At 43.0% G+C, this 27,857-nt stretch overlaps 1 protein-coding gene across 1 annotated transcript in view; it reads right to left on the bottom strand.

The window, feature by feature from the left end:
* COL24A1 (collagen type XXIV alpha 1 chain) overlaps positions 1–27,857 on the bottom strand; it is a 910,546-nt gene that overhangs the window by 30,530 nt on the left and 852,159 nt on the right. The window contains exons 53-55 of the mRNA XM_069641689.1: positions 23,415–23,450; positions 12,899–12,934; positions 8,172–8,198 (exon numbers count right to left, since the gene is read on the bottom strand). Of these exons, the coding sequence (XP_069497790.1) occupies positions 8,172–8,198; positions 12,899–12,934; positions 23,415–23,450 (99 nt within the window). The remainder of the gene's footprint in view (positions 1–8,171; positions 8,199–12,898; positions 12,935–23,414; positions 23,451–27,857) is intronic.

Raw genomic sequence — 27,857 nt, 5'->3', positions numbered from 1 at the left:
TTTTCCAACACAACCGCGTGTGTTTCTGCCTGCTGTGGCTATCACTTTGGGTCCCCGGTGCTCCCAGGTTATGTTTACATGCCGCGTAGTGTTTTTACCTGCAGCTGATTCCCCATTTGGGGCTCTCGGGCTAAATGCTGCGTTGTCTGCCCAAATCTGCTTTCCCATTTGGGGAGCCCGAGAGCCCCAAATGGAAAAGCAGATTCAGGCAGAAACAACGCGATTGTTTTCCGCAATGCCGCGTTGTTTCTGCCTGAATCTGCTTTTCCATTTGGGGCTCTCGGGCTCCGAGAAACTTGGAAAGAAAAACCGCATGAATTTTCCAACACAATAACGTTGTATTTATGTTTGCGGTCGCTTCAAAAGCGACCGCAAACATAAATACAATGTTTTTAAAGCTGTGGTTTTATTTCTAAGTTTTCCGGGCATGTCCAGCCCGGAAGACTTAGAAAAAAAAACACAGCTAGTGCTTATTTTTTGTAAAAAAAATAAATAGCACTTACCGAGATTCAGCTGCAGCTTTCCTGCTCTGGTCTCCGGTCCGCGTCCTCCGAGTCCCGGCACTAATGAAGGGAAAGCCACCCAGCGGTAGACTTTGTTTACTACAGCTGGCTGGCTTTTCCTTCATTAGTGACGTAAAAGCAAAAACCAGCACAGGAGGGCCTCCATTTCACAAAATGGCTGCGCCCCTGTGCTTGCTTTTTCGAATTTTGAGCTTGAATAGCTCAAAATTTTACATAGGAAGTTTTAAAACGGAGGATGCTAGTATTTTTTTTTATGTGGCCTATCTATTTTTTAAATAACATTTTTTACTAGACCATCCCTTTAAGATAGACTCCCATAGAAGTATGTGGATCTGGAGGATGAAGGCCAGCTAAGGACACCACTTAGATAAGAAAACACTTGAGGATTGCTCTACTGAAGCAGGCGTTCTGCCCGAAAGAGAATCCAAGCAGTAATGTTTAGCAAACATGTGCATAGACGCCATGTTACTGCCTGGCAGATGTCCAAGACAAGGTCTATCCTCTGCAGGGCAGTGGTGGCAGCCAACCCTCTGATAGCATGAGCTCTGAGGCCCTGAGGCACATCCTTAGCAGCCAGATCATAACATTTGGTAATGCAAAGAATGATTAACATCGAGAGGGTTTATTTAGTCACAGCCCTGCCAGCATGTGCACCAGCACAACCTACAAAAAGCTGGTCATCTTTACTGCCGTCCCTCATATGAGAGACATAGTAACTGGAAGCCCACACTGGGTCCAGTTCATGAATCCATTCCTCTGCCTGGGAAGGATGCGGTGGAGGAAAAAACACAGGAAGGTGAATCTTTTGAGAGAGATGGAAATCTGAGACCACTTTCAGAAGAAAGAAAGATTTCACTCTCAACATCACCCTCTTTTTGGAGAAAACCAAATAAGGAGGTTTAACAGATAACACATGGAGCTCACTCACCCACGTAGCGGAAGTGATGGCGAAAAGGAAAATCCCCTTAATGGTGACAAATCTAATAGAACAAGAATGGAGGGCCTCAAAGGCCTCAAAGGGAGCCCCCATATGGAATGTGAAACCCAAATTCAAATCCCATGCCGGAACCAAAAAATGGAGCAGCGAAAACTGGTTACACAACCCCTGCAAGAACTACATAACAGTGGGGATTGTGAAGAATGAACCCTGTTCTGGGAACACCTTAAAAACAAAAATAGCAGCAATGTATCCCTTTACAGTGCTGACTTGCAAGGCAAACTGGGGTAGAGACAGCAACAAATCCAAAATCAGGAGATAAACTACAGGCTTAAAGGTTCATATCTCTCATCTCCTAGCTCCAAGTCAAAATTGTACACCATCTGCACGCAAAAATAGATTTCATCATAGGCCTCAAGCTGTTAGTACATCAAGGACATCATCCGACAAGTCCCACTCCTTGTATCTCAGCCTCTCAATGGCCAAGCATGCAGGTTCAGGCTGCTCATTTTCTGATGAAGAACCCACACCCCTGACTGGGAGAGAAGATCCACTCTCTGCGGGAGTGTCCAGCAATTCTGTGTAGCATGTTCTCTGGGCCCAATCCAGTGCAATCGGAATCCAGCAGAAGGAATGGGATCGAAATTAATGAATAAAGGAACTTGAAAGTCTACACAACCATCAACGCATCCCCAGAGCTCCATGGCACGGAACCTACCTGGGGCAGACCAACTTGCACTTCCTGTTGACACTGGAAGCAAAGAGATCCACTTGAGGAGTCCTCCAGCATAAGAACACCGCCTTCAGAACTTTCTGACAGAGCTCTCACTCGTAGAAAGCCGAATTCTGTCTTCTCAAGACATCCGCCGTAACATTCTCTCTTCAAGCAAGATGGCCAGCCACCAGACAGACACTGTTCTCCAGTGAGCAAAGCCACAGTCACATCGCTTCTCTGCATAGTGGCAAAGACCCCACACCACCCCATTTGTTGAGGTAATGCCTGGCAATTGCGTTGCCAGTCAAGATCAGCACTGTCTTGCCCATCACAGAGTGGAGGAAAGAAACCAGGGCCAGCCTGATTGCTCTGAGCTCTAGCAAGTTTGTGCACTCCCGAGTATCTGAGGGAGACAGTCAGGCCTGACAGGTGAGCTCCCCAACTTGTCAGGGATGTGCCTGTCACTCCCTTACTAGTCTCCTGAATGACTCAGGTTCCACTGAGGTTCCATAACGCTACATAGGCAGGCTTGTTTTCCACTCTTGGGACATGTAAAGTATATATTGCCTCAAGCTCCTATCCTCCATGGTCAGACTCTGGCAAGCCTCACAACTTTTTGCTGTTACGATGGGTCTTCAGACACCACATACAACCCTCATCAGTATCCGTATTTGAAATCATCTTTGAACACTTGCCTCAGGCATTAAAACCTTAGGACTTTTTACTCATTTTAGTCAAAAGCTTTAGAAATTAATTAATTGTAAACCTACGTGAAAGTTGTAGTCCATGACTCCAAGCACGTTTCAAAATCTTGCTAATTGTTGCATCAAAAATGAAAAAAGAAGCTCTTGGGTTTGGGCCAGGTGGCGCCACTTAAACCTGCGGCACCGTCACTTCCAATGGGATAGTGATGCACCCTTGCAGTAACACGAGCATGAGTTGGGACACCTGGTGCAATGTGAACATGAGTTACAGTTTGATGTCCCAGCTTAGTGCCTGGGATCTGAAGAGGAGATAGTATTCATCAGAACACAAACGCTTCAGAAAGTGGGTCCAGGCTTCTTCATTAGCAGGTTATCATCATAGAAAGCCTTTCTTATGCAAATCAGGTGCACTGTTAAAGTGTGTGGCTTTCGGGGAGAAGATACCAACACATCTGTTCAGGCACGGCCTACTGATGCTGCTAATGAGCTTGAGGTTGATAATGAGGGAGAAGTCAGGCTTTGCTCCAATTGTCTAATCTTTCTTTGGTGGGACCTAGGCTCATCCTGACTGGTAAGCTACCCGGAATTGCTTGTGCCATTCCTGATGTGAAAGCAGTACTGTGTCTAGGAATTCTTTGATAACACCCCCAATTCTATATCATTCATATGTGATTGGGACTACAATGCAAACTTTTAGATTCGGGTCTGTGTGGAGGACTTAAGTGTCATTTAAGACTGTTATTTCGCACTGGTGGCAGTAAACCTTGAAGCAGACTGAACCTGCCAAATGATTATTGAATGAACATTCAGGCACATGGATGTATTTTGATTGCTCTTTAGATTTCCCAGTAATCTGTGGTCCTTCCTGTTTTACTGAATCACGTGGTGTCAGTGCTGAGCATGCAAATGGTATTGTGTGAGTACACACAGGTTCTAAGTCCAGATTCTACTTGATGACCAAACTGCCGCTAGGTGATTCCACCGAATGGTGTCACACAAAAATTCCCAAACCTCCTCTGTAGCACCAGCTCAGATCAGTTGATCTAGAAGACAAAGTTAACCTTGAGCATACAGATAGAAAAGGTCTGGGCCATGTGACCTTCTGTGGGTAATATGGAAGTGAGCATCCTTGAAACACATAATGCACTCACAATCACTTGTTGCATAACGTGGAAGCTTTCAGTGCATATCAGGTCTGCACTTGTATCAATTACAGGGAGTTGAAGAGGCACGCCAATGACATTCCTTCGCAACACTTGCAAGCTGTACAAGTGTACACCCAGACATAGTTAAGTTGCCTCAGTGGCACTCGGAATGGTTCAATGGGTAGGAATATATTTCTGGTACGACAAAGGGAAGACATTGGTGCAGCATGTCACATGACTCTTGCATTTCATAAATACTGGCTTTGATATTCTTGTTGCGAGCAGAAACCACCCAGTTGCATGGGGCTGCCTAAAATTCCTGAGAAAAACCTGGCACCGGCGAAAAAATATGCTCGATGTCTGAAAATTGAATCTTCATTTTACTCAAATTTTATTTTCCTTTCAACATTTCGCATAATGTGTTTTTACTTGGTCCTTGTTCTTACTGCTGTGAATTTTACTGTAATGCTCTTTTTTAATGCTGGTTTATGGATTTTTTTTTATCCGAATAAACTTTGATGATGAAATATTTGTTTGTTGGCATCTCAGAGATGCTTCGGGCATCCCCGATTGACTCCAATTGTAGGATTTGTGAATCAAGATAAATTTAGTAGTTGCAAATGTGAGATACCAGTAGGGGTCTGCTTATTTCTCCAATGCAAATCTTTACGAATAAGGTACATAGTGTAGCTTTTAATTTTTAGTATATTTTCTCCTCCTTTTCTGTTTTCTCTATTAAGTTACAGATGATCCAGCATTCTCATCTCCAATATTTACACATGGCTGTTGACTCCTCCCCTTTTGCTGTATTGCCCTGCATATTGCCTTAACTTGGAATTTCACCACCCAATTTCCCAGATTTCTTTCACTTTGGGGCTCTATACTATGGCACCTGCTTTATATGATATGATATGATGTGATAGGGCATTTATATTGCACCTATACATAAGTGTTTCAAGGCGCAACGAGGCAAGGGAGGGGGAACAAAGCGAGGACAGACAACAATCCTACTAGGCCAAGTGTCATTCAGATCGCGCAAGTGCATGGGATGGGGGAAGTGGGAAAGTGCGGGGGGAGATGGAATGGACAGTGCATTACATGGGAATAGAATAATATCAATACATAAAAGTAACGGCCAGCAGGTGGCAAGTGCAAAGCTAAGTGCAGACATCAGGTGTCAAGTGCTGGTAGTGGGACTGTAGGGATACAGAAACAGTCTCCAAGTGCGGGGGTTGCCAGGAAGGCAGTGCAGGTGTGTGTGACTGGCGGGGAGGGACCTGGGCCCGAGATCAGAAGGTAGCCAGGTAACCAGTGCAGTTCTAGATTCAGCCAGGAGGTCAGCAGGAGAGAGGAGGATAAAAAGCTGAAGCTAAGAGAAAGGTTTTAAGGTGCTTCCGGAACCAGAGATGGTTCTCCTCAAGTTTCAGGGAGGAAGGGAGGCTGTTCCAGAGGGAGGCCCCAGCCGAAGAAAGAGATCTACCGCCAACTCTTTGCTTGGAGAAGCGACAGACCCTGTGGGAGTTGGAGGCGGATGAGCTAAGAGTTCGAGAAGGAAGATATTTAGGAAGAGAGAGTTGAAGGTATTGAGGCCCCAGGCCTCCGAAAGCCTTGTGGACAATGCAAAGGGTTTTGAACTTAATCCTCGCAGCTACTGGGAGCCAGTGCAGAGATTTCAGTCCTGGAGAGATTCAATCCCTGGGATTGAGGCCAAGGACAAGTCTTGCGGTCCTGTTCTGGATGAGTTGCAGAGGGCGGAGAGTAGAGGCAGGCAGATTTAGAAAGAGGCTGTTGCAATAGTGCAGTCTAGAGAGAACCAGAGCTCTGGAGACAGTAAGCTTCTGGGCGAAGGATAGGAAAGTAAGAATACCTCTGAGGATGTGCAGCTGGTAGTGTGACTTCTTAGAGATGCCAGAGATGTGAGGAGCGAAGGAGAGTGTGGAGTCGAAGATGACCCCAAGGTTTTTAGCCTCGCAGGTGGGAGCATGAGAGGGGCAAGAGATGCCAGCCAGAGTGCGACAGAAAAGGTGGGATCGGGTGTGCCGATGAGGAGAATCTCAGTCCTACTGGGATTAAGGCAGAGGTCGTTGGCGGCCCACCACTCCTGGATAGCAGACAGTCAGAGATGAAAGATGGAGAACAGGTGGCCGAGGGTAGCCTGAAAATGAGCAGAGTGTCCTCCGCATAGCACTGAAAGTTGGGGCACAGAGCGGCAATGCGGTTGGCAAGAAGTGCCAGGTATTCGTTGAACAGCCAGGGAGAGAGGTTAGACCCCTAGGGGACACCACAGGTTGAGAAAAAGATAGCGGAGAGGAAGGACCACAGTTGGACCTGGGAGGGTCAGTCAGAGAGCAAAAAAGTCAGCCAGGCCAGGGCCTGACCAGTGATACCCAGGTTATCAAAGAGACATTTGACCAGGATGGCATGGTTGACCATGTCAAAGGCATAAGAGAGATCAAGCAAGATGAGGAGACATGGGGTGTTGGAATCAAGGTTGGAGAGCAGGTCTTCACGGATGCTCAGGAGAGCAGTTTCCGTGCTTCTGGCTGCTCTGAAGCCAGACTGATGGTCATGAAGACAACCAACAGATTAAGTGTGGAGATTAGGCTATACAGCCATTTGGTTAATTGAGTGAAATTGTGTGCTGAGGGTTGTTCAGATTCCCAGTGCACTGGTGCTGCTCTGTGTTTTTAATGTTTTTTTTAAGATGCAATTTTAGATATGCTTTGATGTCAGTACTTTTAACACCTTGGAGCTTAAGATGATGATAATGCTTAACAGAGGTCTAAATATATCAAACATGAGATGCACCTGGTATGTGAAAATGTGCCCAGAAAAATGTAGTCATGTGAAAATGCAGTCAACAAAAAGTTGTTTTAAAAATATGTAGTCGTCCAATACTAGCAATGCAAAGTGTGAAAATGTTTGAGGTATGCAGTGTTTATAACGAATGAAAAAATAACAGTGTTGTCAATATTTTCATTTGTTGATTTAAATGCACTATCCAACAATTTCCCCAAATATTCTAGGACTGGAGTTAGTATATAAAATTACACCAGTCCAAAATATGTTGGGGAGGGTGTTTGGGGCATTTAAATAAAATAATGAAAATATCGACAACACTGTCGTTATTTTTTTCAGTCGTTATAAACACATGGAGCCGTTTTTTTAAATATAATCCTAACAATGAGCCAAACTTCTAATGAAACCTCCACAATTACACTAACTCCATTCCTATACCGTACCCTAACTCTAATTACAACCTTTATTCTATCCTGAACTCTTAGAGAACACTAACCCTTCAGTGTGCTAAAGCATTGTATTTGCATGTTACTCAACCTAAAATAAAAACAATCTGAACAGTGAACCTAACTCCATTCCCATCAACAGCTTGCCACAAATTACCTAGCCCTTGCCCTAACAAAAACTCTTGCTCTAATCCTAATCTTAGCCTTACCCTAACTCCAACTCTAACACTTACCCTAATTGCTTGCTGTTCCCTAATGCTTAAGTTTACCCTAAACCCTATTATACAGCAGCATCACCAGCCCTCTCCAACCTCCCAATCCCTTTCTTTAACACTTACCCAAACCATTACTCTATTAGCCCTAGCCTTACCATAACCCGTACCCTAACTCTTACACTGACATTTAATCAACCATAACGACTAACCAAACCCAATCTCACCAGCCCTACAGCAACTGCCATGACCCCAACCCCTAACCCTAAACCAGACAATCACAAGACCACTAAACCCTCCTTAACCTGAACAATTACCCTATCAGCAATATATTTTATTGGCTACTTTTCAGATGCATTTTCTTACTCCTTTTTGCTTGTCAGGTTTTTCACTGCAAAGGTATTTTTACCACAACTTTTTCACTAACTACATTTTTGTTAGCAACATTTTCACTGGTTGCCATACATTCTGTCGTATATTTATCTTCACAGGCTTTTGTTTCTCTTATATAATTTACCTTACGACATGCAAGGCTACAAGTAGCAGAGTTCAAAGAAACAAAGACAGGACTGGGTGAACTACTCATACTTGACAAAGAAGTATCTGCCTAAGATACAGTAGAACAGAACTGACATTGTTTCAGTATCCTATCAAAAAGGTATTGTAATAAAAGTAAACATGTAACTTACACTTTTTCCAGGCATTCCAGGTGGACCCTAAAAGACAAAGAAATTCACCATTAAAAATGGCTGTGCTAAAGGGTGTTATGCGCCTCTTATACTTTTTCTTTACAGTGTGTTGTTTTCATGTTTTTAGGAGCATAAGATATGTTGCCTGAAATATTTTGCCTGAGAAATCATGCTTTTCATTTCAGGACAAGTACTCTCCGCACAATGTGCTTGCACATATTAGAACAAGCTGATAACAATTGGACATTACTTTGCCATACTGAGCAACCAGTGTCTGTTCAAGCAGGTATGCTGAAATAGCTTACCATCTATACAGAGAGATGATTACTGAGTTGTCCAACAACTTCCACCTACAGGTACCACTAAAATCAGCACAACACTATTGTCGTCTTGCTACAGCCACAAATGTATGAAAGCATTATAGGAACTATGATGGGTTGGACGAAGGAGTCAGACTCTTGGAGGACATTTCCAAACGACTTATATTTAAATGATAAGAGAACAGCCTAGCTTTCCCTATTCTAAAGGGGGGTTCCCCATCTAGCTAAAAGAACAAAAGGTGATCATCTGTTGTCAGGAAGTCACAAAGAAAAAAAAGTCCTCTCTCCAAATCTACTTCTACCCTGACACTACGACTAAGACTTAAACAGTTTGAGGAGATTGGATTGATTTTCCAGATATACTAGTCTTCTCCGACAGCTTATTTATATCAATGTCTTCATTCTGTTTGTTATTTATCTAGCAGAATCTTCAGTAATAGTCTCTCTTTGTTTGTTTAATTAACTCTTGTAATACCTCTAGAACATTCTTGTATTTGATTTTCTCTTTAACAAAGTATTTAGGCCAACCTTCCTCGTGATACTATCTCACTTGTTGGTTGGAAGTTTTAGACCTCCCACAGTCTATTGATCCACGCTCCCTCGTTGATTCTGCCCACTTGATATTTTCCCATTTATGGATGCTCTCTTTATCGCCAATTTCTGTACTTCACAAATGTGTCTGTCCTCTTCTGTTACCAGACTTTATTCCACAGTTTCTTATCTTCGCAGCTTGTTGCTCATTTAGTATTTTCCCTTTGTTTTTAGGTTCTGGTTTGGAATCTTCATAGATTTACCCTTGTGACCACCCATTTCTCCCATTCTCACCGTTAGCAATCTGCAGGCTGGGGAACATTGCAGGCTTTTGCATACACTCAGGTGCTCTTTCTTCTCCGGTACTGAGTTTCTCCTTCCTTTTCTTTGTCATGCTCTCAACTCTGGCTGTCCTTCTGCAATATGCAAGTTGCTGATTGGGATGCTGCTCGTGTTCACAATTGACTCTTTCATTCTGCGTGCCTGTTGGTCTCCCGTTCTCGGCTTCCCTTACACCGTAGACAGGCTTTGCCACTTGGAAGCTGCTCACGCTTCCAGTTACCTTATCAGATGGTCTCGGCTTGTTTGGTTGGGGGCCCTGCCCACCACGGTAAAGATGTGGTCTCACCACCACCTGCAGCAGGCCCCTGCTTTCCTGCAGTACAACGGTTTTCCTGTTGTTGGATACGCCAGGTCTCCATTGCCTCACTTGAGCATTCAGCCGCTCTTTGATCATTAGTTTCACTTAGCTGTATTGATCACATTCACATTGGTATCAGATATTTATTTTTTTAATTAATATACACATGTTTAAAATAACCATCTGTAAACCAGACATTTCAATGGTTTGACAAACCAAGCCACATACAGATTGCCAGTCAGATTGCCGTCACGACACAAGCTCGCATAGCCACTGTGATCCACAACAAAGCAGACGTGCTTTGGCACTGGGAGGATTAACCTACAGACAGTGCTCAGCGTGAATCTACAGCGGACATAGAAATCCTAAACCGCGATTGTCCGGCTAGAATAAATCTAAAGGCGGTGTTACATCCACGCACCACGCATCCATCCAGATTTCAGATCAGGAGGTGGATTGAGAGAACACAGTGTCGACCTTGCCCTGTCAACACACTGCACAGCGACATTGCATCAGGAAGCATTCTACGCTTCAACCTAATGAAAGTCAGGAATGATTCCAGAGGCAGAAATATGATGCCAAATAATGCGATTTTACTCCCACACGTGAAAGAAGCTACGAAAGTAGCAGGCAGAACATGCAGAGTACATGAGTCACTGCCTAAATGTTTGTATATTCAAAGATTGATAGTGACCTGAAGAAGGGGGCAGATTACACACCTAATACCAATATTTTCTCGGTTGTGTTGTTTTTCTACCTCCAGAAACACAAGTCGGTGTAGACGTGTCATGACAAAAAGTTATGTTGTCATGCTAACCAAATGTCACCTTGGTACTAACATCACAATTGTCGGAATAGAAATAAGGAGATATCTATATATTCAAAACATTGAAAAGCTGTCACTACTATGTTCTTGTGACGTATGTGATGTTGATGTCTTGATTTGTACTCTGAAGTACCCCAAAACAACGCTGATATCTCTTCTTGTGTTTTAGTCAGACCATTGAATTGCCTGGTTTACAGATGGTCATTTAAAACGTGTATATTAATTAAAAAATGTTTTTTCTGATACCGATGTGAATGTGATCATTACAGCTAAGTGAAATGAATGACCGCTTATAGGAGTACCCATCCCACCACCACTGTGTAGGGAGGTTGGGTAGCTAGTGGTGTTTTTGTGCTCTTTAATATAGTCCCTTCTTCGCACACCCTAGCCTCTGAAAAAAAGAGGAAAACCGTTGCCCAAATTTGAAAACCATGTTAACATTTCATACACCATACCTCTGAAACCCTTCCTGTTTCAGTGAATATATATACCATCCAATAATTGCCTGCACCATGGTCTCATTCAAATGAGGTTTTCTGTTTTTATGAATTTTGATATAGGACAGAATGAAATCCAAGGAGAAGTGGAGTACTTTATGTCGATTTGTTTTTAATGTAGTTGTAGTATCTTAATCATGAGGTGCTATACATGGAATAGTAAGTCTTCTGGGGAGAATCAATTCATCAATTTTTCCTTTAGTACCAAATCCATTGAGCCCTTTTCCCCAAGTGCCTTTTTTCAGATTGTATGTTCATAGAGTGTCTGACTAATATTCCATGTCCCCAGAGTGCAAAAATATAGTGCAATACAAGTCCTAATAGTGTTATGTCTGTCTCCGGGTCTCAGCGCCATTTTTGGGCTGTGGGGCATTTTTGTGGTTTTTGTAGGTGGAGATGGAGTGGGGGCATGAAACATTTACACTGTCTGCCACATGTCCCCGCTTTGCATTCACAAATCACATGGTTTAATGTTAGCATGATATTTTCATGATTTGTTCATGCTGGTGTAAAACCAATGCCTTCCAAAGGAATCCAGTATAAATGCTGTCTGACATTCGTAAATGACAGGAGGCATTTACACTTTTTTTCACAACAGAGTGCAAAAAAGCATGTAAACATTTTAACACTTTCTTTTCCACTTCATAGTGCACATTTCGAAAATGGTATGGAGCAGACCAAATAGCTCTTTTTAAAAAATGAGCTCTATAGGGTTCAAGTTAGGAGGTGAGGACTTGCGGCTAGGGAATTATTTGTCTGTTGTTAAGGTCTAAATGTTTTTGGTTAATTGTCAAGGTCTAGGGGTTAATGGCCAAGGATTTGGGGAATGGTGGCTAGGAGCTATGGGCTAGTATTTATTATTCAAGATTAGGGATGTTGGTTAGGATTTGGTGACTAGGATTTAGGGGTAATTCGATGGCAGGGTTTTCCACCAACCCAAGGTTAAGGGTTAGATCCATGTTGTGTTTTCAGGGTACCCCTCATTAATATTCATGAGATACATTTGCATACATTGATTCTAAATGTATCACATTTTTCCTCATGAATATTAATGAGGGCTATCCTGAAAACCCATCAGGATTCCCGGCATTGACGCCCAAAGTTCAACAACCCTGTTTTAGAGCTACAGTTTAGCAGCCAGTGATTAGTATTCAGGGTGTAGGGTATTCTAGGTAGACGTTATGGACCGAGACCAGTCATTAGGGGTAACCAGCTAGGGGTTAGGGACAATGTGTAGAAGCTAGGGGGTAAGGGTAAGGGGATATGTGTAGATGATAATGGTTAAGGATTATATGTTAGTCACTTGGGTGGAGTTCTTCAATCTACGGCCTCTGGATATTTTGGACTATGACTCTCGTGATACTTCATCATTAACTATGCTGGTGAGGGATGCTGGGATACGTAAATCTCGAGAGGCGAAGTTTCCAGACCCCTCCATTCGGGGCCCTCTGAGAGTTGCCAGAGTTAGTGATTGGTGAATAAAAATAAAAATGGAAACTTGAGGAAAATATCGGAAAAACAATGCAACGGAAATACTTTACTCAAAAGTCGAGTAAAATAGTTTGTTGAGGAAATACAACTCAAGGAAGTGCCTGAGATTTGGTGTTTGGTATCATGTTAAAACCAGATTAGATATACAAGTGTGTAATGTGGAGGAGGGGCTGGGTGGGAACATGTTATTTTGACAGCACTGGATTCTGTACAGGTGGGTTTTACATTCCCCGTATTTACAATTTAAGTGCAATTCTAGGCACAGTTAGACCAAGCGATTTCCCCAGAATAACACAATTATTTCTCAAATGCTGGAGCAAGGTTTAGAAGCCAGGTCTCCAGTTTCCAATTTCCAAATGAGCCACCAGACCAAATCTCCACCCTTCTCGCACACTTTGATGAAATTCAATGTTGCTACTTACAGGTGGGCCTGGATGTCCCCTTGGTCCTCGGGGTCCCTACGAACAGAAGAAGAAGGAAAGTAAATATTCACATGACAGTCACATTTGTCATTTAAATGTATGCCCCAGCCAATAGAGTACATTACGGAATGAACACGCCTTCCTTTGTTTTAGTTCTAGATAATCATAAACTGTAATCAAAATATGTGAGAAGGGTAAGGAACAAAAGTGCACCTGCTACAAAATCCACTGTCTGGAACACACTCTATACCAAGGAGGATATATCCTCATCAGAGATAATGCTCAACAGTACCCCCAGTACCCAGGAACTTCTAAATGTGTTTACAGGGCCTGATTCACTAAGGTAGAAAAAAACAAATGTGCAAATTAAACATTTTTTAGTGTATGCCTATGCATACAGTAGGAATGTTCGCTGATTAACATACATTTGGTTTGGTAAAAAGCAGATTTTGAAATGTGGCAGGAGGAATGGATTTTAATCTCAAAAAACGAAGTCAATGTGGTCAGGCTGTAAAGGGCAGGACATGTAAACATTTGCACGTGCAAAGTGGGGGAAACTAAATATTTTCCCTGGAGACACACAAAGGTATACTTCATTCAAATGGTGTAAATTGTCCACTTTTCCAAAACAATACAAAAAATCCACTTTTCTCAAAATTATTCAAGTACGCTTTCACTTTTATGGTAGGTGGTAAAGGAGTCAAAGTTGGTCCCCTCTTTTATGAATTTACCAAGCTGATGTGTCAATGACTTTGTTGTTGTAAACCACCATTCTCATTGCCTATCCGTGGTCGACATCTTGACACCACACCGGCATGGGAAAGCTCAAACTTCAACAACCAGCAAAATACGTAGCAAAGTGTATGTAGATGTTGCACTTTGACAGGGATACTTAATTTGTCAAGTTGCAGTGTGACTCACACGCATTGAACGCAATGGTCGTTCTGACTTTTTTCTGTCGTAAGCCTTTTCTCCTGAATACAGTTTTGGCCATTAATACTTTACTGTATATCCCATGTGAACAGTTACAGGCCACATACTTATCTATCTGTAGGTGTCAAATTCTGTGAAATGATATACTTCCGTTTATTTGATCATGCTATAGGTCATTCCGTGTATATGCAACGGTCAGATTTTGTTATGCAATTACATATGTATACATAGGCACGTGTAAGAAAGCATTTTACACAGTACCTACCATGCATATTAAGGACCCCTGGTGACACGTAAAGTGCTCTTTTCTCCATTCATTATCCTTTATCTCAAGGATCTGTCTGTTTTGCGTTTTTCATTTTCCCCACCGTGGATACGCTGAACTGTAATTTAACTGCACGATTCCCCTTATCTCAGCAATGTGGCAATGCATTCAAATCACACTGTCCAGGTGCAAATGTTTAGCCATTTATTTTTGTATGACCCCCATGTTCTATCCCCTTTCCTCCATACTTATGGGATATTCTCCCTTGAAAGGGGGCGAGACCCGAGATTGATGTGGAGGTGTGATGGATTATCATTAGGCAAGGGTGTAGAAACCTTGGCTTTTTTGATTTTTAATAAATCAATAAACTGCTACAGATAATTCCATCTCTGGAAGGGTAATCTGCCAATCTAATTTCCCTTTGATAATCTTCATGCCAAAGGCAGAGTGCAGACTTGTGCCCTGCTGCATCAGTAGCCTGAACTGAGGTGCGCGCTCTCCATTGCCACAGAGCAGTTCAGATGTCACAGGTGCTCATTTGACAGTTGCAATGACAGTCAAGTCTCCGCAGCGCAGCGGCAGCATTAGAGATATGCATCCCTATTCCAAAGACTGCATGACTCTAAGGACGTTGTCCTGGTGGCACAAAAAAACTTTAAATATAAGCCATACCTGAGTTTAAGATTAGGTTGTCAACATAGCTCATAATTATCGATGCCACATCAATTTGATATTACACATGTCAGGTGGATGTATGTCTTTACTTTCCCTGCATGCCCTTTGCCATACATTCACTGAGCCACATTTACTACACACCTTTACTTCTCCTGTCTTTCACTTTCCCTAGCATTCACTTTGTCATTACAGGGGGAGACCCCTGTAATCCTGTTTTTTTTACCCCATTTTCTACCTCCTTTCCACCCCTTCATCCCAACCTTACCCTTTAGCGAACCTTAACCACATGTATGGCCTGTGAAGATGCAGACAAAGTAAAGACATGGAGAAGTAAATGTTTGATAATGTAAATGTCTGGCAAAGTGAAGGTAGACTCAGTAAGTGTAGGAGAGGTTTTCTAGGTGAAGTAAAGGTGGGGGTACCATGGGAGCTCAGTTTTGGTGTGGACAGGTTTGTATATTCTTTCCCAGACAGGTTGTCCTTGCTGCTGCTTGGAGGATTGTAGCCTTGGGGGTTGCCTCCCTTTGTTTCTTTTTTGAGGGCAGGTAGCACCCTCCCCAGAAGGGGTCTCTACCTCCTTTGATTTACTTTTGGAAAAATACTTGAGGAAGAATTCAATGAACATCTGTTAGGAGAGTTGATCTCCCCGAAGCCCTCTGCCAGTGAGGTGAAGAATGGGTGTCCAACGCAGAGACAAACGCTCTTCACTAACCATCCCCAGGGACCAGCAGGGATGAACTGCTGTTGGGACAAGACCTGCCTCTTTGCCAGCTACAACGGTACCCAGGACCTCACTGCATTGAGGTAAACCTGCAGTACTGGGACAGCCTCCCCAGTGTATGCGAGCACAAGAACAAGAACTAAAAGTAACCCTTGAGCCCCTGGATTGGTACTCCCAGATATAGAGAGTCAAGGCATCCAGGATCCCTGTGTTATTGCCACTAAACCAGTTCAAATTGTGATTTGAGCCCATTCGACTGCATCAAACAATCAGGATCCTCTATAGCTGCACTGACCCGCTTTATTTAAGTGCAACCTATTCGCTGCTGCATCATGCTAGCCGAGTGCATCGATAACCTGGCTCCAACGTGAAGATCATCATTGCACTCACTGCCTTTGCATTGCATCTTTGAACCACCAGCATGTTCATTGCCAATTTTCATCGACAGCCGACCAGAACCTGTACAATCCTTCTAACCATAACTTTCAAACGCAGCACCGTAGCCACTCGAATCGAACTGCCCATCCAGTCACCAGCCTCCTTGCCGTCGAACCGACAGTCCAACCAACTCTAGTGTCCCGCACGGTCCACACTTCTTGGAGCATCACCTTTGATCTGCATAAGCTCCTGCTCGGCCTCTGGTTGACATTTGCTGCTCCCCATCTAAAACAACACGACCGCTAAAGTTCATGTTCAAATCCGTTCCTTGCCGCAACATGCCAGCTAAGTGTGTTGCTGATTTGGATCAAACTACAAGCTCTTTATTGCATCTGCCGCCTTCGAACCACTGCTCGACCCGCCAACATCATTGCAGCCGATTTTTATTGCCAGTTGAACTGGCCATGGTGGATCATCAAGCTCCAACCCTCGAATGTTGTATGAAACCACTTGAATCGGACTGCACATCCAGTCTCCAACCTCTTCATCATGAATCAGCAATTGAACCGACGCTGGTGGCCATCACGATCCGCAGCCCCTCGAACTCTTCATCGAACCGATCCTGTAAGAACCATGCATTTAGTCACCAGCATCTTCACAGACAAACCACCTGTCGAACCGGCCCTGGTGGCCCTCACAATCTGCACTTCTTTAAGCATAAACTTCAAAACGCAGAACACTCCTGTTTGATCCCTGCTCGACACTGTTGCCCATTTAGAACAACATGACCGCTGCACTCGAACCTCATCAAATGGAACAAATAGCGCCAAGAATCCTGGTGCGACTGTGTCGAACTGCCAAGAACTGCAGAAGGTGTTATTGACTGGTGACTGCCCCTTCGATCCACCTTTCAGCCCTATAAACTGCTTAGATCACCTTTATTCCCCTTTTGCACCCGAACACATTTAAAAACATTGTGGTTTTTACTTGCCTTGCACTCCTAATTCTTGACCAAGAGTTTCTACCTGCACATATTCTGTGTTATTAGTGTTTTGCTATTTAGTTATTTTTGCAGATTGTGTGTTTAATTAAATGTTTATTTTTATAGACCCTTGATTGGACATTCCCTTTATTGTGGACTGTTGTACTATTGCTGTTTGGGGTGCTACAGAATGACATTCAAACCCCTCTTGAGAGTATAGCCTTCCCTCGGCCCACATGACCTCAAAAGGCGAAGGAGGTATATCTATCTCTTAACTGTGCATGTTTTACCTTTGTGATTGGGATCACGCTTGGTATGAAGATGTTTGAGGGCACAATAGGCACTTAAGCTACTACCCACCCTTTTACTCTTGCAGGGCAGAAGTCATTTTGTCACATGGCTTGCATTGGAATTCGAAAAAAAAAATATGCTGGATGTCTGTGCACATGCAAATACATCACAGACCTCCCTTGCCCATGGTCCCTGCCCCAACTGCCAGTCCTTTTCTCAGCACAAAATGGTGTAGGCGATTGTTTTAGAGACAGAGCCTTATGATGCACTTTTTTCTTGAAGCCTTATAGCTTATGCACAGGCAAACATTTTAATTGTGTGAGGCACTTCCAGTGTGGTTGCTTAGACTGCATCTGAAAAGGAGGCAGGACACCCTTAAATGCTTTCCTTCACAGAGCCTTGAAAACTTTGCTCAGTACATGGCAATCAGTCTACTTTTATAGCAGTTACCCTGACCGGTTGACATGTGCCCAGCATGCTGCTTGGCTGGGAGGGCGGATCTCTTTGTTCTTTAAAAATCAGAAATGCAGAGTTCCCCAGGGCTTGCACAGAGGTGCACACAAGGCCTAATAATGGTCCACTGCCCAGGGGGAAAGGCCTACCACTGGGATTCATTCCAAGGAGTGTCTTGCACTTCCAAAGACCAATCTGGTGATTGAGGACTGCTACCCTCTCATGCAGCCTTTGCCTGGAACTCTCTGGCCTTTAATGCTTTTTGAAGGCTCATCAGAGCTATCTCCTTACAGAACACTCAGAATTAGCAGTCATTTTGCGATCTCCTTGGGTATCGTAGCTGAGGGACCAACATAGAAGCCATGTCCCCTTAAGAGACCACATCACATTGTTCTCATCTCATTGAATGAGGTGGAGCTGCACTCCTTGTAAGATGAAGAAACAACACACTATTCAAAACATAAGAAGGTCAGGAACTGCAAGAAAATTGAATGCTCGAAACAAAAAGAAAAGTAAGATCTCAGCTGCTTAGGGAAACGTGCCCAGTCTAACTACCATTATCCAGCCTGTTCATGAGTTTTCACAGGCATGAGGTCAATGGACAGTGGGCTTTCCTCTAAAATATACACCTCCTTCTTTTCTGAAAGAGCTGCCTCCAAAGTCGGAGCCCATTGTGCCCTTCTATGTACTGGAGACTGGTTTTCCTATTGCGGATAGGGTCAGCATAATCCCAAGAGTTGACCAGTGTTCACCTCATTAGAGAGATACCTGCTTTCTCTCTTTATTTTCATGCATACCTGTTTACGTTCAACCTGAAGCAGATGCAACCCTACACTAGCATTGCCCCATTCTAGCAATGAGGGCCAGCACCTAAAGGGAGAGTCGGCCTTATTTGTTTTAATGAATGCAGCTCACCCACCTGCACCTCCACCTCCACCTCCTCCTACTCTTCCTATTCCACCACCTCTGCCTGCCATGTCTTCTTTGCCACTCCCGGTGATGGATCCTCATACCGGTCCAGAGCCACATTCTGCAAAGTGTCCTAGGGACTCAGCCACCCAGAAACACCAGGGTGGAGATGATGAGCTTGACAAGGGAGATGGTGGCCTCCCCTCATCAGTAATTGTTCCACAGAAGAACTTGATCTATAATAGACTTTCTCAATTTGCAAATCTCAGCAGCTACCCCGATAAGGTCAGGTCTTTTGTTGCCAGCACTTTATTGTAGAAAGGGCAGGCTACGACTTTACAACCAGATGTATGTAAAAGGCCAAGTAGTTCTGGGAAAGCCCTCAGTATGTAGTTGCTACTACTAAGCATTTGGATGCCAAATTCAAGCTAGTTTTAGATGAGGCGTTATGTTTGACCCCTAAAGGGGAAGTGCTCTCAAAAAGGTTATCGTTTAAAACTATTGCCCATAACAATAAATATATATTGAAATTGTCTTTAAAAAGGTTCCTATTTCAAATAATCAGCACCTCTGCTGTAAAGTCCTGCTTTTAAAGGACTTGGTGGCCTACATTATGTATGTAGAAGCAGTATAATCGGTTTCTTTAATTCTCTGCTCTTGTGGCAGTAATCAAGCAGAAGCCCCCTATTGGGAGCTTGGGTTATGGATGGGTGTGGAGGAGACTGCTGGCTTAGACCTTGAACAAAATCTGTTCTTTTATTGGCAAAGGATGTAGGAGAACATTAAACATAAGATGTTCCCTTTGCAGATTGTCTTCCTTTGAAAGCCCTAAAGGCAACAGAAGATTGAACTGAATGGATGGTACAGGAATGGTGCTCATCAACTTTCCCTTAATAACACCCATTTTCCAAGTTTGTAGTACCTCGTCAGTTGAAGAAGAAAAAGAGTATTTCCCGTCAACAGGTAAATCCATTACCATTGCTTGGACATCCACATTCAATTATGAGGGTTTAGACAATTATGCCTTATCATACAAACTGAAGAATGTATAGCCCTGGATGTAGTTTCGGTAAGGCCTTATTGAAAAAATACAATTGTTGCATAGTTGTATCTTTGCCACCCAACAACCAAAAGAAAATGTCCTCCTGAGCATCAGCAGGGAAGTCACCCACGTTTCCATTATTTCCCACTTTTCTAAGTTATACCCAGGCAGAACACAGGCCGCATTAACTTGTCTGAGGGATTGGATGGATTTCTAGTAAATCCTCTTGCTCTGAGATTACCACACTTTAGAATCTGTATCCAGGACAGTTTGAGGATTCTGAATTGGGCCTTTGCTCTTACTAAGAGCTACAGAAACTACCACTGATTGTGCAGGCAAATTTCTCATAATGACGAAAGGTTCATACTTAGGAGTTTATGTATTTGGAATCCAAGGATTTGGAAATTATAGGCTCAGAATAAGGGTTTGACCAATTGTGCATTGCGTGTTTTATTAATGATACCTCCATTGCCAAGAGTGGCTTATCTGAAGAAGAGGAATAGAGGCTTGAAAAATGGTTTGAAGCAGCAGGCTTTACGTGAGGCAGAAAGTCTAAAGCCTACATCGCTTTGGACATTATGAGATTGACCTGTTCTGCAGAATGAATGGGAGCTACGTCCACCCTATCCAAAGAAGAAGGGATTTCTCCACATTTGGCAGATGGGGGTAAAATTGTACTTTGATCATAGGAGTGGGTACCATAGAATTCTCTGGAAGCTGCCTATCAAAAAGTTGTTGGCCAAAACCTCCAAAACCTCAGGTATAACTGACTGCATAATTGAAGAAGTTATTGACTCAATGAAATCTGTAGAAGGTACCTGTAAAAGATTCTCCTTCTAAAAAAGCCATAGGAGCTGTATAAGCATACACTAATGTTGGTATCTCAGCCCTGGGTAATGAAGGTGCTAGAGAAGTGATACCAGTATTTTGGCGCACATTCAACAACACTGGTCTAGGCACCGGAACATTCATAAGCAAACTCAGTACCTGGGCTGGGAAGCCAAGGGAATGCTCCATGCTGTAAAGAATTGTGGAATGGGAGACTACTTTTCTCTGACAGGTTCCCCAAAATGCTCCTGGGGCAGTACTGTGAAGTACTTCAAAGGATTGAAATGATCAACCTCAGAATTAGAAACCTAAATAGGTTCTGTAGGGGAATATTGCACACTCTTAACATTCTTCACACATGCTTATGTTTGTGCTTATATTTATGCTTGTTGTGTTTAGAAGCAGCCTCTACCGGTACCGAAGCCTGACTCTACCGGTACCAAAGTCTGAGCCAAGTGTACCAAAGCCTATAATCCTTCCTCTTATGGGGGTCTGAAGAGCACATGCCTTGTTTTTCATTTGCCGGTACGGATGTAACTAGCTTAGGAACTGCCAGTGCAACTTAGCGTTAAATGGGACCCTGGAGTGATTTAGACACAACCTCCACAAGAAGGGAACTAGTCTCCACCTTCCCATCTTCTTGGATACTCTGATTTGTGCCTGTTTAGGGGGATGCCAATGCAGTAACACTCATCTGCGGTACATTCTGTACCTCGTCTGGAATGAAAAGGTTGTCTGGTGCCAAAAGGCGATGCTGAATCGGAGACTGCGGCCGGTACTTATTCCCTATTACTTCTAGAATGTCAAGTCGTCCAACCTTCCACCAAGCTCAAAGTGGCCGGTAGTTCCAGACCGTCTTTAGCATGGACACTAAACGAGTCCTCAATGACATGGGTTTTATGCCCACAAAGAAATGACAGGAACTCACCGGATGGAAGTTCCCGCGAACACTGACACAGGCTCTGTGACAGTCTATCGCAGGAGAAGGGCTTACCTCAATCAATGCACCGCTTGAGCTCTTTTGTCAGGGGCACGCTCGGAGAAGGAGGGAATGTTGATCAAAAAATGTGACCAATTGAATTGATCAGAGAAGGTAAACATCAAACAGTAGAAAAAGAATCCCCCGAAAAGGAAGGCACATGAAGAATTTTGTTTATGTCCAACCAGATAGGCGGAAAAACAAGAACTTGGAGGTATCAGTTGGTGATGCACGTTTGAGGGCAGGGCTGGGCCAGGTGCGCGGAGGGATGATCATGCGTGCCTAGCACCATTCTATAAGATTTAAAGAGGCAGCACCTTCTTTTGGAGAAACTATTTCCGGTCCAGCCTATGGAGAAGGCTATCCCAACCAGTTGTGATGGAGAGAGAGCAGGACACTAGAAAGCTTAGTTTCTTACTCATTTCGGCAAACCGATTTTAAAAATGGCAACAAATTGAAAAAGAATTTAAACTTGCGCGAGCATTGGATCAACACGGCTCCGAGCATGTTCCGAAGTTCCACAGCCTGTGGTGTTTCAAAAGTTACTGCTGGGCTTGGGGTGGAAGAAGTCACTTATAGCATGTAAACAGTCCACGGTGGGGGCCGTGAGGATGGCCCTGTTGCAACATGCATGTTGGTGGTGCCACATTGTGTTAAGTGAGCATGATTCAAATTCTCCAAGGTGACAGCATGCAGAGTGGACATTCTAAAGCTAAGGAATCTGCAGAGGGGATATTATTCATCATATATGTGTTTTACAGTGGAGATGCTGGTCTATGTTGTTGAGCGAGGCTTCATGATTTTCTTTGAGCACAACAAGCAGGAAAGGGAGAATCACTGGAATGTACTGGTCATAGACCTCATGATCCGGCTTGGGTACAAGCAGCAGGAAATGCAGGGCACTGCTGGTATAGTTTTGACAGGCCTTATGACCTGCTTTGAGCACAACCAACAAGGAGGTGGGTAGGAGATACTGGCATTTAGTGGTGGAAGGCCTCCTGATCTTATTTGGTCACAGGCGCCATGGAAATATGGTTTACAGTGATAGTGCTGGCATTTGTTGTGAGACAAACCACATGACAGCAAGGCCAATGGAAATGATTTCAAACAAATAAAGGTGACATTTATCAGAAAGTGGGTTGGGGAAAAAGAAATGGGGTGTACACCTTTAACAGTAGTAAAGTGAAAAGAGACTTGTGTGGGTGAGTGGAAAGCATATCCAGTGATACTTGCATTAAAAAACATTGGAAGAAAAATCGGCCTAATTACGAAATTGACAGAAATTTGGCAGTAAATCCACCAAATTACTGCCAAAATGGTTTATTGTTATCACCATTGGGTCCCATGGGTTTACCACGGGATTACGAGTGGTGGTAAAGTGGTGTAATTACCCAGTTTTGGAATCTGTTGGATTCCATGGGGATTTTGGTAGATTTACCACAAACCGTAATTCTACTGTGGTAAATCTGCCGATCTTTGGAGGAAAAGTGGAGAATTTACCTCCAGCTTTTTGCTGGGAGTGAATCCTTCATTTTTCCTCCAAACTCGAAATTCAACAGTACGGTAAAAAAGACAGTAATTCTGCTACTGCCAAAAATAGTGGTAAGGGAATTACCACCACTTTTTACCACACCAAAAACTTGTATTGATGGCCAATGTTCTTTTTCTCTCCCACTGGCCAGCACTTCCCCCACATATTCCAGGACTGGAGTTTGCTTATATAATTATAAGAGGCCTATGATATATTGGAAAAGCTGTGTGTTGGGATGGAAAAATTGTCAACAATGTTATTTACAACATTAATATCACACAGAACCTGTGTAAAGAAATGAGAAACACATGAACGAAGAATAAAATAAAACGAACATATTATAACAATATAAAAATACCAAAAACACTAGGGAATGTTACTTCAAGTAAGGACCATGCTTCAGTTAAAAAGCATTATTTACAAAATATTGTACATTAATGAATTTGTGACAATAGTCCAGGTCCTACAAACAGAATGAACAAAGCATAAATAAGTTAATTCAGTGAAGAAAAAAGAGTGATTCACTTACTAATTCACCCTTTGATCCCTTTTCACCTTTGTTTCCCTGTAGATAAAAAGTGATGTTTTTCATTGAAATTGCTGCTCCATACTGATACAGTAATTATTTTGACACAGCCATTATCTTAAACGAATCAGTTTCTATTGATAACTTCAGTCAGATAAAATAGCTCAAAAACTAAATAAATCAAGAACTATAAAGAAAACACCAATGTTGTGGAATCCCTGATCTGCGCGCGGTAAGAGAAATGGGATTCAGCTGCATCCCATCATGACAATTTTACAAAAATCATTATTTGTACCAGCTCTAAACTCGCATTCTAAAATACTTCACAAGATTGAAAAATGTCTGTCTCTTAATCCGTACTCCACTTAGAAGACATGGCCAACATTTTTCGAATGCCTTTTGTCATTATAGTATTTTCCTATGTGTTTTGCCATTTCTATCCCGCATTCTCTAATTTATACCCTCAACCGTTTAGCAGGATCTAGTTTTCAGAATGTATCTATTTGCTATTTACCATTATTTGGTATAACAAAGTGACATGTGAACAGCTCGAGAAAGGGGTTTGCGTGACTCTAGGGGTCGGGCAATGCAACCCACTCAGCGATGATGGCTATGATGGCAGTACAAAGTGACCCCACAGGGCCTCTTCCCCATTCCCAGCTCGCTCTCCTGGGCCAGAGATGCTAGTTAGGTTCTTGGTCTTAACATAGATTGCTAGGGGGAACAGAGACAGGCGTATGTAGTCTGAAAATGGGATCACAGAGGCATTCACAAACTCACCGGTTGTTCTCCACATAATTAGCCCGGTACGAAGACGCACAAGAGGTGAGGGCAGAAGAAAGATATGGGAGAACCCAGGGACACACAGGTACGCATGGTGAAGCCATGCCAGAGCTAGGTGGCCCCCATGACTGGGCTGCCTAACTAAGATAGAAGCTTCCCTTTTTATGAGACCCAAGAGCTGCAATGAGTAATCAAAAGAGAATTTGGTGCACATGTTAAGGAGAAGGGTATGATCCATGCAAACCATTACCTTGATTCCACCTTCACAAGGCCCAGGTGTTCTTGATAAACCCATTAGTGTCCCAATTCTCTCATAGGCCCTGGTATAAAGAGGGGAGTGTCAGCACCAAAGCAGTCATTTGGAAGGAGGTCAGCTAAGCTGATTTGTGAAATGTAAGAAGAGAGGGAGGAAGAGAGGAAAAGTGTGAGGGAGAGGTAGGGGTGGGAGCAGGAAAAGATCAAGAAAAAAGGAAGGACAGCAAGAGAGAGTAAGGATCTGAAGGGATGTCAAGGAGGATGGTAGTGGAGGAGACTGCTGGCTTAGACCTTGAACAAAATCTTTTTTTGGCAAAGGCCAAAGGAGAAGATTAAGCATAAGACTTTCCCCATGCAAATTGTTTTGCTTTGAATGCCTTAAAGGTAGCAGAATATTGAACTGATGTGGATAGTACAGAATGGGCGCTCATCAACTTTGCCTTAATAACACCTGTTTTACAAGTTTGCAGTATCTCGTCAGTGAAAGAGGAAACATTGTTTTCCTGTCAACAGGTAAATCCTGATGGTGATCAAGGAGGAGGAGAAAGGTGTGAAACGGAGATGTTGCAACTGGAGGAGAGAAAGATCAAAGTGGAGGAGAAAAGAAGGAGTGAGGAGGAGGCTACCATTAGAAGAGAACCTCAGAAAGAGAGAAATAAAGAAAGAAACAGAGAGCGAGAGAGAGGCAGAAGGAAAGGAACATCAGTAAAGAGGTGGAGAGAGGGACTCACACAGAGTAGATGGAAGGTCACCCAGTCTCTGGAATGCAAGAGGAAGGCCCTTGTCGACAACCTGTTGGGGTGTTGTCCCCAAAACCTGGCTATGTGTAAAAGCCAGAACTGAGAGGAAGTCAAAGCTGCAGCAAGCCTTGATGGGGGCAAGGCTATCCAACTGTGCACACCGTCCTTGGCTTGCGACTGCAGTCTGAAAATCCACCTGCGACAGACCGGAAGAAATCAACTATCAGCTGGACAATGAGCCCCAGGCTTTCAACATTGGCTACAGATCACCACAGAAGGGTGCTGGACCGTGGGATTGCCCAAAAGCTGCGAGTGACTTTTTGTGAACCACTCAGGGGATACAGCCCTGGCTAAGAACGTTCGTAGACTACAGGGACATGGAATCATGAACATGTTCCCATTTAGATTAGGGCCCGCCCATCCCTCTTACTTGATTATATTTTCCTTGAACATCTGCACTGTTATTATGGGGCATACACTTATTTAAGTGAAATTACTCTCAGTAGGCTTTTCTTCTACCTGAGTTTTATATGATAAACTATAATGAACCAACGGTGCACCCTACTTGATGGTTCCGAGTCTTGTGTTGACCAATCAGTTTTTAAAATTGAAAGGTAATGATTGTATTACAGAATTAAAAAAAATGGTGGGTGGTATTTATGCAGTTTTGATAGTTTATCAATCAATGGTTTCAAAGAAAGAGAAATACACTTATTGTACCTTGTATGCGAAATTCAAAGCCACAAAAGTACCTTTCATTACCTGTGAATGAGACCTACTTTCCAGTACAAAAGTGACTGAGGCTTAATGTGTAACTTTGAAAGAGTAGAATTATCATGGAAATTAGTGCATTTTGCTGCCTAAAATAATGAGCACATGGAGTCACAATTTCTATGTCAGCGTAATACGAATACATATGGCAAGACGCAATTATATGTAAAAGAAACAGAAGGCCTAATGTATAATGTAATGGTGATATTTCAATATCAGTTCTGTGCGTGAGGAAAGGGTGGGTCCATGCATAAGACATTTTCCCCATTCCCCATCAAGGGCTAAAAGCTTTGCTCAGCTCTTTATCTGAAAGTCAAATCGCTGAATTTTCTGCAGAACCAACTTGTGATGACTAAGGTTTTATGGGGTTAGCAGATAACCCCATAGATAAACGGAAGACACATTAAAAATTCACCAGGATTAGAGGAATCTAAATATATACACCGATTAAAGAAGGTTGTCATGTGGGAGTTTTTGAGTGCAAACTGACATGTGCCAAAATGTAAATTTCAGTGGGTGGATTGATGCCTCCCATAATTTAAACTTAATCACAACAGGAGCCTATCCAAAGAGAGGGGGCTAGGCTTGAATGATGGGATGGTAGATAGTTGTCCAATCAACACTTATTAACAATGAGCTGGCATGTCATCATTTAGATATTTTTATAGGTGTGGTTTAAGATTCATAAGGGGACGCAGAATGGAAATCAGGGAGAGCTGCCTAAAAATCACCAGAGCCAAATAGAGGTATGAATGCTGGAGGTTTCCCTTCCTGAACCTTGAGTTGCTGTATTATCAAACCCCTGAATTTCCCTGATGTCTTTCATAAGCACCAATCCCAGAGATCCAATGTAAGTAATTGCCCAACAGAACCAAGTTTGTTGGGGATCTATTAAAGTTAATACCTTCCCCTTAATTAGTGGGTGGGGGCAAACGGAGTAGACCCTTAGTATTTTACAAAATAATGAAGATAATGAATTTCCCTATAGCCAAATCACACAGGGTGCTTTTGTTGAAGTTCAAAATTAACAACGTTGCTTCCAGTGTGAATAAAGAAACAAAGTCTATACAAATTCATTGGATACACCCATTCTATTTTTTCCAACCCCAAAATCCCCTAAAGGGAAGGGGCGTCCTTGTAAAATGGAAATTCCTAAGGATTACCCATTCCTCCGAGCTTCCCTTGAAGCAGAGGGGTGCTGGATTTAATTGACTGGCTTGGTTTTTGTGGTGGGGCAGAAAGGTGTCTTTCTAAATGAAATAAAGTGAAGTCCCTAATTGAAATGTACACTCTCTACAGAGAGTGAGAAAGTGTTTCCTGAGGGAAGGGAGATTTTGTATTGCAAAGGGGTGATGAGAAAGGGTTCTAAAAATAAATTCAAAGTGTCTGTTCAGAAACGTTTGTTGTGCAATAAGACTGTCAGCTATTCTAATGTTGCAGCGCCAGTTGAAATGTGAAGTTAAACCATACTGTAATGCCTTGCTAAGCGCACACGGAAATAAACCCTCTAGATCGCTGCATGTGTCAAATTGTTTTTGCAAAGTAAAGTGTCGCAATTTTGATGTGGATTGAATCTTTGTTTTGGTGCCACAGAGAATGTTGCATGTCATGTGAACTAGTGCAAATAAAAAAATGTTACATAATAAATAAAAATATATTATTTCTATACACCGGCTTGGTTCTTGGCTTACCATGACTCAAGGGGGAGAGACTCACTGGTTCTGGATGAGCCATAGACAGGGCTAGATAGAATCTCAAGGACTGTTTGTGGGGCGCTGTTGATTGGGGGTAAAGTCCTTCCCACATTACCAGTGATCCCATAAATATATCTCACAGTCGGTGGTCAATATCAAGGCGTTCCAATCACTGCTGTGTGCTTTGCTGTTTCCATGGAACT

Source organism: Ambystoma mexicanum, chromosome 1q (genome assembly GCF_040938575.1).
Source record: "Ambystoma mexicanum isolate Mex_15411 chromosome 1q, UKY_AmexF1_1, whole genome shotgun sequence".
NCBI classification, from domain to species: Eukaryota; Metazoa; Chordata; class Amphibia; order Caudata; family Ambystomatidae; genus Ambystoma; species Ambystoma mexicanum.
Note: the sequence above shows the minus strand (reverse complement) of the source record. Positions and strands in the feature narration are given on the sequence as shown.